This window comes from Camelus ferus, chromosome 17, assembly GCF_009834535.1.
Source record: "Camelus ferus isolate YT-003-E chromosome 17, BCGSAC_Cfer_1.0, whole genome shotgun sequence".
Classification (NCBI taxonomy): Eukaryota; Metazoa; Chordata; class Mammalia; order Artiodactyla; family Camelidae; genus Camelus; species Camelus ferus.
The window spans coordinates 24,987,465-25,000,280 of NC_045712.1; the positions used below are offsets into that span (position 1 = coordinate 24,987,465).

The 12,816-nt window shown below is 56.5% G+C and overlaps 2 protein-coding genes across 7 annotated transcripts in view; both read left to right on the forward strand.

The window, feature by feature from the left end:
* Positions 1-5,432, forward strand: part of CACNA2D2 (calcium voltage-gated channel auxiliary subunit alpha2delta 2) — a 136,916-nt gene extending 131,484 nt beyond the window's left edge. For 2 of the 6 annotated variants that reach the window (XM_032458437.1, XM_032458439.1), the window contains 15 exons: positions 44-141; positions 368-458; positions 559-621; positions 768-871; positions 1,175-1,273; positions 1,366-1,454; positions 1,646-1,693; positions 1,919-1,990; positions 2,092-2,244; positions 2,386-2,438; positions 2,558-2,613; positions 2,753-2,879; positions 2,988-3,097; positions 3,185-3,267; positions 3,386-5,432. In XM_032458437.1, coding sequence (XP_032314328.1) covers positions 44-141; positions 368-458; positions 559-621; positions 768-871; positions 1,175-1,273; positions 1,366-1,454; positions 1,646-1,693; positions 1,919-1,990; positions 2,092-2,244; positions 2,386-2,438; positions 2,558-2,613; positions 2,753-2,879; positions 2,988-3,097; positions 3,185-3,267; positions 3,386-3,526 — 1,387 coding nt within the window. In that variant the 3' untranslated portion in view covers positions 3,527-5,432. Of the gene's footprint in view, positions 1-43; positions 142-367; positions 459-558; positions 622-767; positions 872-1,174; positions 1,274-1,365; positions 1,455-1,642; positions 1,694-1,918; positions 1,991-2,091; positions 2,245-2,385; positions 2,439-2,557; positions 2,614-2,752; positions 2,880-2,987; positions 3,268-3,385 lie in introns of all 6 variants that reach the window. The other 4 variants (XM_032458434.1, XM_032458436.1, XM_032458438.1 and 1 more) reach the window with 3 other exon arrangements.
* Positions 5,433-7,797: 2,365 nt separating this feature from the next.
* On the forward strand, positions 7,798-12,545 carry TMEM115 (transmembrane protein 115). The gene is made up of 2 exons (XM_006174084.3): positions 7,798-9,114; positions 11,748-12,545. Exons 1-2 carry the CDS (start codon positions 8,264-8,266, stop codon positions 11,950-11,952), a joined length of 1,056 nt encoding a protein of 351 aa, XP_006174146.2. The 5' UTR covers positions 7,798-8,263; the 3' UTR covers positions 11,953-12,545.
* The last annotated feature ends 271 nt before the right edge of the window (positions 12,546-12,816 follow it).

Genomic DNA, 12,816 nt, shown 5'->3' on the forward strand with positions numbered 1-12,816 from the left:
TCCAGCCCCCAAGCCCATTCTTCTTGCCCCTCCCCACCCCCAGAGAATATTGCAAGGACCTGAATGCCTCAGACAACAACACCGAGTTCCTGAAAAACTTCATTGAGCTCATGGAGAAAGTGACTCCAGACTCCAAGCAGTGTGAGTGCCTGGTGGGGCAGCTGGGTCTGGGCAGTGCCCAGGCAGCAAGGGGGCAGCGCAGAGGAACCCAGAGACTGGGCAAGTGTGGAAATATGCAGGCCCAAGCCAAGGGCAGGTCCTGGGCCAGGTCATGGGGAAGACCCCTGTTGGAGCCTTGGGGGTAGCAGGGAGAGTAAGCAGGGATCCACAAGAAGATACTCTCTCCACCTCTACCCTCCCGTTCCAGGCAACAACTTCCTTCTCCACAACCTAATCTTGGACACAGGCATAACACAGCAGCTGGTGGAACGTGTGTGGCGGGACCAGGATCTCAACACGTAGGCACTACCCAGCCTATGGGGGCAGGATGCTGGGTTGGGCTCAGAGGCTCTGCCCTGCAGAAAGCAGGTCTGTGACCTCACCTCCCTGCTGCCCCAGGTACAGCCTTCTGGCCGTGTTCGCCGCCACCGATGGTGGCATCACTCGCGTATTCCCCAACAAGTAAGTGACCTGCCCCAGTACCTGACATCCTGCCTCTGCTTGGGACCCTGCCTGTCCTGCTGCCCAGAGGCCTCCTTTCACCTACTGAGACCACTGCTCCCACAAGCCACCCCTTCCACCAAATTCTGCCTGTCTCGGGTGACCAGGGCAGCTGAGGACTGGACAGAGAACCCTGAGCCCTTTAATGCCAGCTTCTACCGCCGCAGCCTGGACAACCACGGCTATGTCTTCAAGCCCCCACACCAGGATGGTGAGTGTCCCCCCAGCACAGCAGGACAGTGCACATTGCACAGCAGTGTATGGGAAGCTGAGGCTTACCTGTCTGCTCAGCCAGGGCTAGGCTCTGCTCTGAAGGCCCCTCTCAAACACGAGGCTGGCTGAGACTGGGTCAGAGGAGAGAGGGCTAGGCTGTGCCAAACCCTATGTTGGGTGCTGGGTGCTCAGGCTGAGGTCAGCCTTGACCTAGGCTTCTGGGCCCACAGGGCCCTGTATAGAGTGTTCAGTGTGGCTGCCAGCCCCTACTCCTGACCACCCACCCTACCCCCACCCCTAGCCCTGTTAAGGCCACTGGAGCTGGAGAATGACACAGTGGGCATCCTCGTCAGCACAGCTGTGGAGCTCAGCCTGGGTGGACGCACACTGAGGCCAGCAGGTGAATACCCAGCATGGAGGTGGGGAAAGAGACAGTGGGCAGTGTGCTGCCCAGGTAGGCAGACATTGATGGCCCCTTGCTCTCCCCCATAGTGGTGGGCGTTAAGCTGGACCTAGAGGCCTGGGCTGAGAAGTTCAAGGTGCTAGCCAGCAACCGTACACATCAGGACCAGCCTCAGAAGGTATTTTGTCAGGGATGGGGCAGTAAGCCCAGAGTCCCCAGGAACCTCTACCAGTCCTCCCACTCAGAGTGGCTCTGGTGCCTATGGGGAGGCAGGGGCTGTTGCAGATGACCTGGGGACCCAGATGTATAATGGGTGAGGGGAGGGGAAAAACTGATAGCACCTTATGGTCCTTGTTCTGTGCCCAGCAGTGCGGCCCCAGCAGCCACTGTGAGATGGACTGCGATGTTAACAACGAGGTACGTGTTCCCTTAACCCTAGCTTACTCAACTCCTGGACACCTCCTGGCAACTCCTAGCCCATCCCTTGGCCAGTGGGTCTTAACATCCCACCCTGACTTCACAGCTTTACCAGAACTGAGGGGGACAGTACCCCCCTACTCAACCACTGGACTACCAGGGTCTGGGGAGGAAGGTCTGGGCCTGAGCCCCTCTCCATCTTCCTCCCCCTTCCCCATCTCTCAGGACCTGCTCTGTGTCCTCATTGATGATGGGGGATTCCTGGTGCTGTCAAACCAGAACCATCAGTGGGACCAGGTGAGGGTCAGGAAGGTGGAAGGAGGCGGTCTGGGTTTCTGAACCTTTTCAGGGAGTGCACTGCCAGCCCTGTGACTACCACTCCCTCCCCGCATCCCCAGGTGGGCAGGTTCTTCAGTGAGGTGGATGCCAACCTGATGCTGGCACTCTACAATAACTCCTTCTACACCCGCAAGGAGTCCTACGACTATCAGGCGGCCTGTGCCCCTCAGCCCCCAGGCAACCTGGGTGCTGCACCCCGGGGCATCTTTGTGGTGAGCCCCGGGAATGCCTGGCCTGGAGATGGGAGGCTGGGAGACTTGCCCACAGATGACCCCCCCCATCTAATAGAAAAGCTGGTGGTAACCTGGGCCCAGGGGCAACAGTGGGAGCCCATGCCACTCTCTCCACTGCAGCCCACCATTGCAGACTTCCTTAACCTAGCCTGGTGGACCTCTGCTGCAGCTTGGTGAGTCTGAGGGGGAAATGGGAGAGGGAGGGTGCTACCTGACCAGGAGTGTTCGAGAGAAATGGAGCACGATACCGGCCTCTGCTGACCACTCCCACTCGGTGACCCGTACCCTGCAGGTCCCTGTTCCAGCAGCTCCTCTATGGCCTCATCTATCACAGCTGGTTCCAGGCAGGTAGGTGGGGCTTTGGAGGCTCCTCCTCAAAGCTCCTCCCCAATCTAAGCAGAGACCGACCCCAGGGGGAGGGCGGGGCTCACGGCTGAGCGAGGCTCAGGGTGCAGGGGTGCAGCTGAGGCGCTCTGGGCCCTCGCAGAGCCCGCGGAGGCCGAGGGGAACCCCGAAGTGCGCGAGAGCAGCTGCGTCATGAAACAGACCCAGTACTACTTCGGTTCGGTGAACGCCTCCTACAACGCCATCATCGACTGCGGAAACTGCTCCAGGTGCGCGCGGAGCTGAGCGGCGGAGCAGGGCCGGGGCTGCGGCGGGGAGGGGCTGGGCGGAGGGGATGGGGCGAGCCTCAGCGCTCCGCCTTCCTGTGCTGCCTCCAGGCTCTTCCACGCGCAGAGACTGACCAACACTAACCTTCTCTTCGTGGTGGCCGAGAAGCCACTGTGCAGCCAGTGTGAGGCTGGCCGGCTGCTGCAGAAAGAGACTCACTGTATCCTGCCCGCGCCGCCGCCCGCGCCCCCTCCCGCCCCGCGTCCCCTCCTTGCCGCCGCCTCCTTGACTCCCCACCCATGCCCAGCGGACGGCCCGGAGCAATGTGAACTGGTGCAGAGACCGCGATACCGGAGAGGCCCGCACATCTGCTTCGACTACAACGCCACGGTGAGGAGGTTGCGGTGGCCTTGACATGCCGCTCCCCTCCCCCAGGGATAGCGCGGCCCTGCGGCCCCCCTGCCCGCCCCGCCCAGGCCGACCGGCTGCTCCTTGTCTCTTCCCGCAGGAAGATACCTCAGACTGCGGCCGCGGAGCCTCCTTCCCGCCGTCATTGGGCGTCCTGGTGTCCCTGCAGCTGCTGCTCCTCCTGGGCCTGCCTCCCCGGCCGCAGCCTCAAGTCCACGCCCACGCCTCTCGCCGCCTCTGAGTGCTCCCTCCCTGCCCAGGCCTCCCTGCCAGTCCCCTGCTCCCCCGCCCCACACTCCCCGCCTTAGAGCCTCACCCCCTCCCTCACTGAAGGACCTGAGCACGCCGGGCCCCCAAGAGTCTGCACCTGGTGGGCAGGGAGGTGGATTCCCAAAGGAGAGCGTTTCACGTCTTTGGCCCCCAAGCCACATCTATCGCCTGAACTGTCAAAAGTGTCCCAAGACCCCTCACTCCCACTTGACTTACTCGACTCTCCCCCCAGGACTGGGCCAGGGAAGACACAGCACTGGTGCCAAACCAGGCCTCCACTGCCCACCCTGCCCTGAGGCTCCGTTTGTGTGGGAGGCCTAGGTCTTGCCCCAGGTGAACTCCTCTAACCTGGTTCTTCTGCCCTACCCAGGACCAAATCTGGATTCCCTGGGAATCATGGAGGAAGTTGAGATGGGCAGTTTGAGGCCTGTGCATCCCAGCTTAAGTCCTAGCAGAAGAGAGGTCCTTGGGCAGCCCTTCTGCCTCTCTCATGCCTACAGCCACCTCTCCCTCACCTACAGCCACCTCTCCCTCACCAAGCCCTGCAGGTTGCAGGACAGTGACTGGCTCAGACACAACCCCATACACATCTGGAGCCCTGAGGGCAGAAACTGGACTCACATTAAACATATCCAGGAGGACACACACAAACACAGATGTGCACAGACACACACAAACACATACCGTGGGGTGGGGTGGGAGTGGGGGCTCACAAAGCCTTACACAGGATGAAGGGTTGGTGGGAGGGTTGGCACATGCACACTCCATCTCCTGCTCACCATCCGCCTCTAATCTGACCTGCAGCCCAGCTGGTCCTCTGTCTCTAAAGCTGAATGTCAAACAGTGCCAAATGCTGGGGCAAGGGGTGAAGACCCCTCTGTCCCACCCTAGCCACCAGTGTCCCCTAAATGCCCCTCACTCCACCAGGTGCTCATTGTAACCATTTCTCACTAGTGTCAGGCCTTCAGTGGGACCACATGCCACTGCCTGCACCCCTCGTCAGAGGAACTCTCACCGGACATTGCCCCTTGCCTTAGCGGGGTGACTTGATCACTCCTAGCTGGGTCATCCCACCCCCAGTCTGGCCCACACTCAGGCCTGTGCCCACTTCCACACACACTCCCTTGCCAAACTGCTCCTCCCTGCTGAACACTTGCACACACATAAACACATATACACACTCGGCACACACACAGGCTGGGCCTGGGCTCATCTTCATTCTGGTCATTTCCCCCAAAGGCATCCCAGCCTGGGGGCCAGTGGGGGACTGAGGGCAGGGGGATGTGGCCGTGGGGCTCAGATGGAGTTGGAGGGGGGAGGGTGATGCATTAATTAATGGCTCCGTTAATTAATGTCACGTTGCTTGTTGCTTTCTCAGTGTGTGTGTATGGTCCATGCCTGCTGCTGGTGCCAGGGTGGGTGCCCAAGCTGTACACCCAGCCTGGATGCCAGCCATGTCTTGCGGGGGCGTGTGTGTGTAACTGTAGTGTAGTCAGGTGCTCAATGGAGAATACAAAAATAAAAAAGAATCAAACATATACAGAAAATATATATTTTAAGTTTAAAAAACAAAAGCAGACAAAACAATCCCCATCAGGTAGTTGTCCAACCCCCGGCTGGGTCTGATCCTTCTCATCACCCACCCGACCTGGCTGCCCCTTGCCTCGGGCTTGGGGGATCTGTTGGGGGCTGGGGGTCCATTTTCTCTTATCTGCCCTTTTTTTTTGGTTGTTCTATTTTGTACAGCAAGTTGGAAAAACAGCAACAAAAAAGTCAAGAACTTTGTAAAATATTGTGTGTGATTCCTTGTAAAATATTTTCAAATGGTTTATTACAGAAAATCAGTTATTAAATAATGTTCATATTTTCACTTCAAATGATTCCCATCCACTGTGTCTGCCCTGGAGTGAGGATTGGGTGGCCTGAAGACACGTGGCCATGACCTCAGAGCCCCACTCACCACTCAACTGGGAGTGAAGGCAGTAGGAATCCTGGTTCCTGGAGGGTGTAGGGAATGACGCTTCCCAGGCCTCCTAAGTGCCAGAACTTTGGTATCCTTTGTCTCATAATCTTCTCAAGAACCTCCAGGAAAAGTTTTCTTTAAAAAAAAAAAAAAAAAAAAAGTCTCCAGAGACTCAAGGCCAAGACTGTGGAGGAGAGAAGATGGAGATGAGATGCTGGTTTACGCAAGCGTCTGGCCATAGGGTCAGACCACCTGGGCCTAGTGGGCAGGTCCTCCACTTTGGAGCACAGAGTGAGTACCTGACCTGAGTCTGTGACCTGGTGCTTGAGGGCCCAGTGCTGTCTGGAGGAGGGCAGGGTCTGGCGCATCCCCAAGCATGATGGCTGCTCCATCCCAGCCCAGGGAAGGCCTGGTACCCTCAGTGACCACTGCACCTCACACTGGAACCCAACTTTGAGTCTCTTTCTGCAGATCCTCTCAGACTTCCTTCTGGCCGACCCTACACCTTTGTTCACTTTAACCCCAACTTTCTCAATATCAGCCCTATTCTGTGTGACCTTCCCAGTTCTTTTCAAAGGGAAGGACTTATAAAGACCAGGGCAGAGGTTTGCCAGTGCTGCTGACAGCTGCTCTCTTACAATACATATTCCACACTCTGTACTCACCTAGTGGGCAGCCAGCTGAGTCCTCACCACCACCTTAGAGTTGGATACTAGTTTATCCCATACCACAGATGAGCAAACTAAGACTTAAGAGAAATTCTTTCTCCCAGTGAGACAGGCAAGAAACCAGCAAAGGTTTCAGAGGGGAGGTGGCCTGTGGCTGGGGGACCTTGGATGCTAAATAAATGGAAGAGGGCATTCCAGGCCTTAGCGAGGACACCCTTCCTCACTCCTCTTGTGGCAAGTTCTGGCCACCGAGCAAAGCCTAGCTAGCAACCCCTGAGACAGCTCCCATGCCCCACAACAGCCCCAGAGGTCCTGGGGTATAGTTGTGCTAAAAAATACAGAACATCCAGTCACATTTGGAATTTCAGATAATCAACAAATACTTTCAGAATATTGCCAACACTGCATGGGACATAACTGTACTGAAAATTGGGGACCTGCCTACACTGACGAAAATTATTCATTGTTTATCTGAAATTCCAATTTAACTGAGGGTCCTGTATTTTGATTTGCTAAATCTGGCAACCCTACCCTGGGGTGGCATCCAGTGGGAACCTAGACCCCAAAGATAAAGGATAGCAATACCCTTTTCAACCAGGAAGGTTATGCACACATTGGCAGTTGTGCTGAAGTCAGTGGAAGGAAGGGATTCGGCACTTTATAAATGATCTTTGTCATGTAACTATTTTAATTATATGCACATTTTAAAAAAGTAACTCAGTACACACACACACACAAATCAGTTTGCACAAGACACAAGCTGCCTTAAGTCACGTTTCAGTGAGGTGGGGGCCAACGGCCAGTCTGACCCAAGTTTGTAGAGAGACCTCTTTTCATCCAGGTCAGCTACTGTGGGGAGGAGAGTCACTGAGAGAGGCCCAGCCTTGCCCCTTTGGGGGCTGGAGACCTGAGTTCTAATACGGGCTCCACCTCACTTGTAATAAGGGCAGCTTGGGCAACACACTGAGCACCCGGGGTGGACTGGTATTTTACACCCCAGGTCCCTTGGATCCTCACAGTAGGTCCTGTCATCACCTCCATTTTATGGTCCATGAAACTGAATCTAAACAAAGTCCAGGAACTTGTGCCAATGTCACACAGACGCCAAAAGGCAGAGCAAGAATTCCAACCTGAGTCAGGTCCCCTACACCCCATACAACCTGGGCCTGGCATACAACAGGCCACGGAAGTTTCGGGAGTTCACACCCACTGGACCATCCAACATTCTATCCGCACACCCGTCCACAAGGACACACCCACTCAGACATACAGGCACACACAGAGCCACTCTCCCCGGAAATTCAGCAAATGCGTTGCCTGCAATAGCGCTGCCGCTGGTACCTGCCGCTCCCCCGACATTAGCTATGCTAGTTCACCCTCTCCCACCTCCGAAGAACGACGGAAACGGTCCTGAGAACTACAACTCCCAAGCACACCCTCCTCTCACCACCAACAGGAAGGGCCCGGGCGCATAGCCTCCTGGGACTTGTTGTTCTACCCAGAATCCTGATTTCCGCCGGCCCCGAGTTGGGCTGGGGACTCCATGTCCCAGCATGCCGCGGAGCCGCAAGGCCGACGCTCAGAGGGCATCCTGAGGCCGCCTGGGACGCGCAGGCGCAGCGCCCCTGTTTGTCGGCGCCTGAGAAGGGAGGAGGTACTGCCGAAGCCGAAGCCGAAGCCGAGGCCGAGGCCGAGGCCGAGGCGGAGCTGACCAGACTTGACTCCGGCCCAGAACTAGGCTCCAGTACCCCGCGGACCGTAGGGTCTCAGAGTGGATGGAGGAGACCGAACCCTGAGATCACCGCCAGCCCGGTCGCCGTGCCGCAGGGCCCACAGGGCAGGCAGGCAGGCGCGCTGAAGCTGCCCGGGGCCTTCCCCCAGGTCCCCGGCCCCGCGACCAGGCCCGGCTCTGCCCTTTGGGACCAGAGGCGACCCAACCGGAAGAGGAGCCTTCACCGGGGCCATAGGCCAGTGATTAGGCCAAGGCAGGGCCTCCCGTCGGGGCCGACTGGGACGAGGCCCCGGGGAGGCCCCTAGCCCACTAAACCCTTCCCTCAGGCCGACTCCCGCCGGGAAGATGCAGCGCGCCCTACCGGGCGCCCGCCAACACTTGGGGGCCATCCTGGCCAGCGCCAGCGTGGTGGTGAAGGCTCTGTGCGCGGTGGTACTATTCCTCTACCTACTGTCCTTCGCCGTGGACACGGGCTGCCTGGCGGTCACCCCAGGCTACCTCTTTCCGCCCAACTTCTGGATCTGGACCCTAGCCACCCATGGGCTGATGGAACAACATGTGTGGGATGTGGCCATCAGCCTGGCCACAGTGGTGGTGGCTGGACGTTTGCTGGAGCCCCTCTGGGGAGCCTTGGAGCTGCTCATCTTCTTCTCAGTGGTGAACGTGTCGGTGGGGCTGCTGGGGGCCTTTGCCTACCTCCTCACCTACATGGCTTCCTTCAACTTGGTCTACCTTTTCACTATCCGCATCCACGGCGCCCTGGGCTTCCTAGGTGGTGTCCTGGTGGCACTCAAACAAACCATGGGGGACTGTGTGGTCCTGCGAGTGCCCCAGGTACGTGTCAGTGTGGTTCCCATGCTCCTGTTGGGGCTGCTGCTGCTGCTGAGGCTGGCCACACTGCTCCAGAGCCCAGCACTGGCCTCTTACGGCTTTGGGCTGCTCTCCAGCTGGGTGTATCTTCGCTTCTACCAGCGCCATAGCCGAGGCCGAGGGGACATGGCCGACCACTTTGCTTTCGCCACCTTCTTCCCGGAGATCCTGCAGCCTGTGGTGGGGCTGCTGGCGAACTTGGTGCATGGCCTCCTGGTGAAGGTAAAGATATGCCAGAAGACAGTGAAGCGCTATGATGTGGGTGCCCCATCCTCCATCACCATCAGCCTCCCAGGCACAGACCCTCAAGACGCAGAGCGGAGAAGGTACTGTGGAATCTTCCAAAACCTTGTCAAGCTAGGAGAGTATTTATTGATCAAGTCACATCCATCTGTTGAAGTGCTTGCTCTGTGTAGGCTGCTGGCCTACAGTCAGATATTGGGGCAGATTCAGAAAGAGAAAATCCAGTTTGTGGCCTTGAGGGGCTCAGCATTTAGGTGTCTGGCTGCAGGAGGTACTTTGCAAAATTAGAGAGTAAAAGTTCCTTTTCTCACCACTCAGGCCACTTAAGTTTCAAGAAATGCCCTGCTTTTTGGAGCTGTGTAAGGGGCTGTTGGAGAGCTAGGTACACACAACCTTGGCCTTGTCTCAGAATCTCAGAATCCTAGACCCTAGTCCTGTGGGAGCCAGAGACAACCCGCTGGTCCTTGCTCCCCTGTGAGGGAGGAACAGAGAAAGAGACCTAGAGTCCTTAAGAGTTGGTCGGGGCCACCCCAAATGCTGAACCATCCCCTCTTCCTAGGCCTTAATTCAGATTCTGTTGTTTCTCTACCACTTATTGAGAGAGAAGCTTAGGGTATTACTAGACCTACCCCTACCCTGCCCCCGACTTTGGCAGGCATTTGTCACCAAACCTAGGAGACAGTCACCTGACCCACTGAGGGAGCCTGCTGACCATACCAGGGAGTGGAGATAACCTTTTCATTATCTGTAAACCAAGCCATGTGTACCATGAGGAGTCCCAGCTGAATTATTCACTTGGCCAAGGCAAGACAGATCTTTTTTAATCCAGCTCTCTCTCTCTCATATCTGTGGACTCACCACAGTGGTCACAGCTCAGTTTCCAACATTATTCTTAAGTTTTTCGATGCAGTTACTTGAGTAGTGAAATCTAGAGCAGGATCTGTTCCTACTTTCTGCATTTGTCAAAGGCTTCTGTTTTTTCTCACTGTGAAATGGGTTCTTAGCAAGCAGCTTTATGAATTCAGCTGGAGTTTTCCCTGTGTTTACTCTCCACTGGGGCTGTGGAGTTGAGTGTGGGACACAACCCTTTCCTGAAGGAGTTTCCAGATAGGGAAGGGCCACAGGTAACTGTGGTCCAAGGTGGAACGTGTTGAAAAGTACACACGGCATGTAGCAGAGCATAACTCTGGGCCCTACAGTTTATGTCTCTATGGCTAATGAATCCTAAAGACTGAGGTCTGTCTTAACCTTACATGGTGGAGGAGATGGGGCCAGGAGGCTGGGCCTGGTAGAAACTGAGCTGTCCTCAGAGCTGTTCAGGTGGGCCCAGACCACAGTGGTGGCCCCTCCTCGAGTGAGAGATCTTGGTTTGTTAGAGTTAGCTGGACATTTGAAAAACCTCTGCACAGGCTAAAGAAAATGGACAGGTTCAGGCAGGCTGGGCAGGGGAGGGAGGGATGTTGGGAAGCTGGTTCTTGGTTTAGTTTTGATGTGTTTAGCTTACTTTGGGATGGGGCTTATTCCTCCAACCAGTTTGACATCTGGCTGCATGCCACTCCCTGACCCAAAGGGCTACCCTATGATGGTGGGAGGCAGGGTTTCCTACCTTGGACCCTTGTGAGGGAGTGATTAGCGTGCCACAACCTCTCCCTTGGCAGGCTTTAGACAGAATTGGCAAGGGAGTCTCCAGATTGGGAGCCTGAGTAGCAGCAGGGAAGAACTATCCTGTCTGTCCCAACTTGCCATGTGTCAGGGTCGAAGTGTGCTGGGGCTTTCTGTGCCTGTGTCATTGCCTCTTCTGGTACGGTGGAGATTTTAGTTCTCTGCTGGAACTTGGAAGGCTACACAGGTCCCCCATGCTGGTGGCAGAGTTTGAGGCATCAGCGGCCCACAGTGACCACTATTACAAGTGTTACCTGGCAGTATGAGCATTCCACCTCTTGGTAGGGCAGGGTCTCGAGTGCACATATATATCTTCTTTTCGTGAACTTTCCCACTTCCCCCCAGAGTTGGTTCTCCAGGGGCTGCCCAGTGGAACCAGCAGGCTCTAGCCTGTGTCCTACCCACATGGCTATTTCTCCATCTCTGCAAGGACTCGGGGTGTCCCTGCTCTAAAACAAGTCCTGGTGGCTTTGGGGATTCTTCGGGAAGGAGAGTATTTGAGTCGGTTAGGAGGGATAGGTTGATCCAGGTTGGCCCTGCTTCTCAGGCTGAGAGCCAAGGCAGTTGCTTGAGTTCCAACCTTCCCTACAGACCCTTGTTGGGAGGCTCCTTAACAAGGAGAGGCGGAGAAGTAACAGCTCTCTCCTTGGATGTGATGCCAGTGCCCAGCAGAAACTCACATGTCCAGGGACTTGCCCTTCCACCTGTCTGCCCTGGGACACCAGCTCTGCCTAGCCTTAGGCACCATCCTCAGAACCATTCCTAGGGCTGGCCTGAGGGCAGCCTGGCATATACCCAGCTGGCCTTCTCAGCCTGGAGGTGACCCAGCTATGGAGGGAAGAAGGCTCTACAGCCTTTAGGTCCTCATTCTGATAGGAGAGTGGGTCCTAATCCAATCCCTGAGGAACCCTGGGCCCTGCATGGGGAAGGGGAACATGTAGGATTCTGAGAGGGGAGTCCGAGTAGTAAGGCAAGTTAGTTTCACAGGGGAAGAGTGCAGGGCATGAGGCAAGTCCAGACCCTGAGTGACCTGTCATCTTTTCCCTGGCCCCAGGCAACTGGCTCTGAAGGCCCTCAATGAGCGGTTGAAGAGAGTGGAGGACCAGTCCGTCTGGCCCAGCATGGACGACGATGAAGAGGAAGCTGGGGCCAAGGTGGACAGCCCTCTGCCCTCAGACAAGGCCCCCGCACTCCCAGGGAAGGGGTCTGTCCCAGAATCCAGCTTGATCACCTTTGAGGCAGCTCCCCCGAAGCTATAACTCCTGACCACCTTGACTGTAGCATCTCCTCTCCCGAGCCCCCACTTGACACCCTCTCAGCTATTCCAGGGCACTGACTGCTCTGAGGAGAGGGAAGAAGGCCTGCTGGGGGTTGCCACAGCCTTCTGCTATTTCTCGCCAACACTACCCAGGACTCTTGCTACCTGGTTCCAGTTCCAGACAACCACTATGCCAGGCATGGGGCCTCTGAAACATCAGCCAGCCCAGGCCACCTGAGGTAAGACTGCACCTCAGCAGGCAGCCCCAAGCAAATGGCTACAGGGACACTGGTGCCATGGCTCCTGGGCCAACCCTCACGCCTGATACTGGTTGCCGAGAGCCCCAAGCCAAGGCAAGGATTTGCCAAAAACGTTCTGGGGGTCCAGCCAGTGCAGGAGCCAGCACAGGGCTGCACATCCCTGCCCACCCCCAGAAAGACTATGTTCATGTCAGGATTTCTGATTCCCTCTGCTGTGGCCATGGCTGCTTCTGGGCCAGAACAGTCACAGTTCCCAGATATTTTCTACAGGACCACTTGAGTGGGCAGCCAAGCCCAGCCTCGCAGTATCAATAAAGCAGTTCTTTGAGGTATGGCTCCTGGGCTCTGTCAGACTGCCTTGTGCAGCCCCCTCATCATATGCAACTGCAAAGTTAGGCAGGGACTTTTTACTCTAGGTTCAAGGGCTTGGTCCCCAAGGCTCCTCCAGCTGGATTGAAAAAATCATTGCCCTCACTCTCCTTCCCCCAGCACACTCCCCTCCCCACCACCACATGCCCACTGTCAAGCAGCCTTCCCAGAGCTGCACCCTTACTTATTTTCTCTCTCCCTGCAGTACCCAGTCAGGGAGGACCTGCCTGGAGGAT

Excerpts from the sequence above, each read along its gene's own strand:
- TMEM115 (XM_006174084.3), top strand. The coding sequence starts at position 8,264 with ATGCAGCGCGCCCTACCGGGCGCCCGCCAACACTTGGGGGCCATCCTG. Across the intron at positions 9,115-11,747 it reads CAAGACGCAGAGCGGAGAAG|GCAACTGGCTCTGAAGGCCC; the intron begins GTACTGTGGAAT and ends CCCTGGCCCCAG.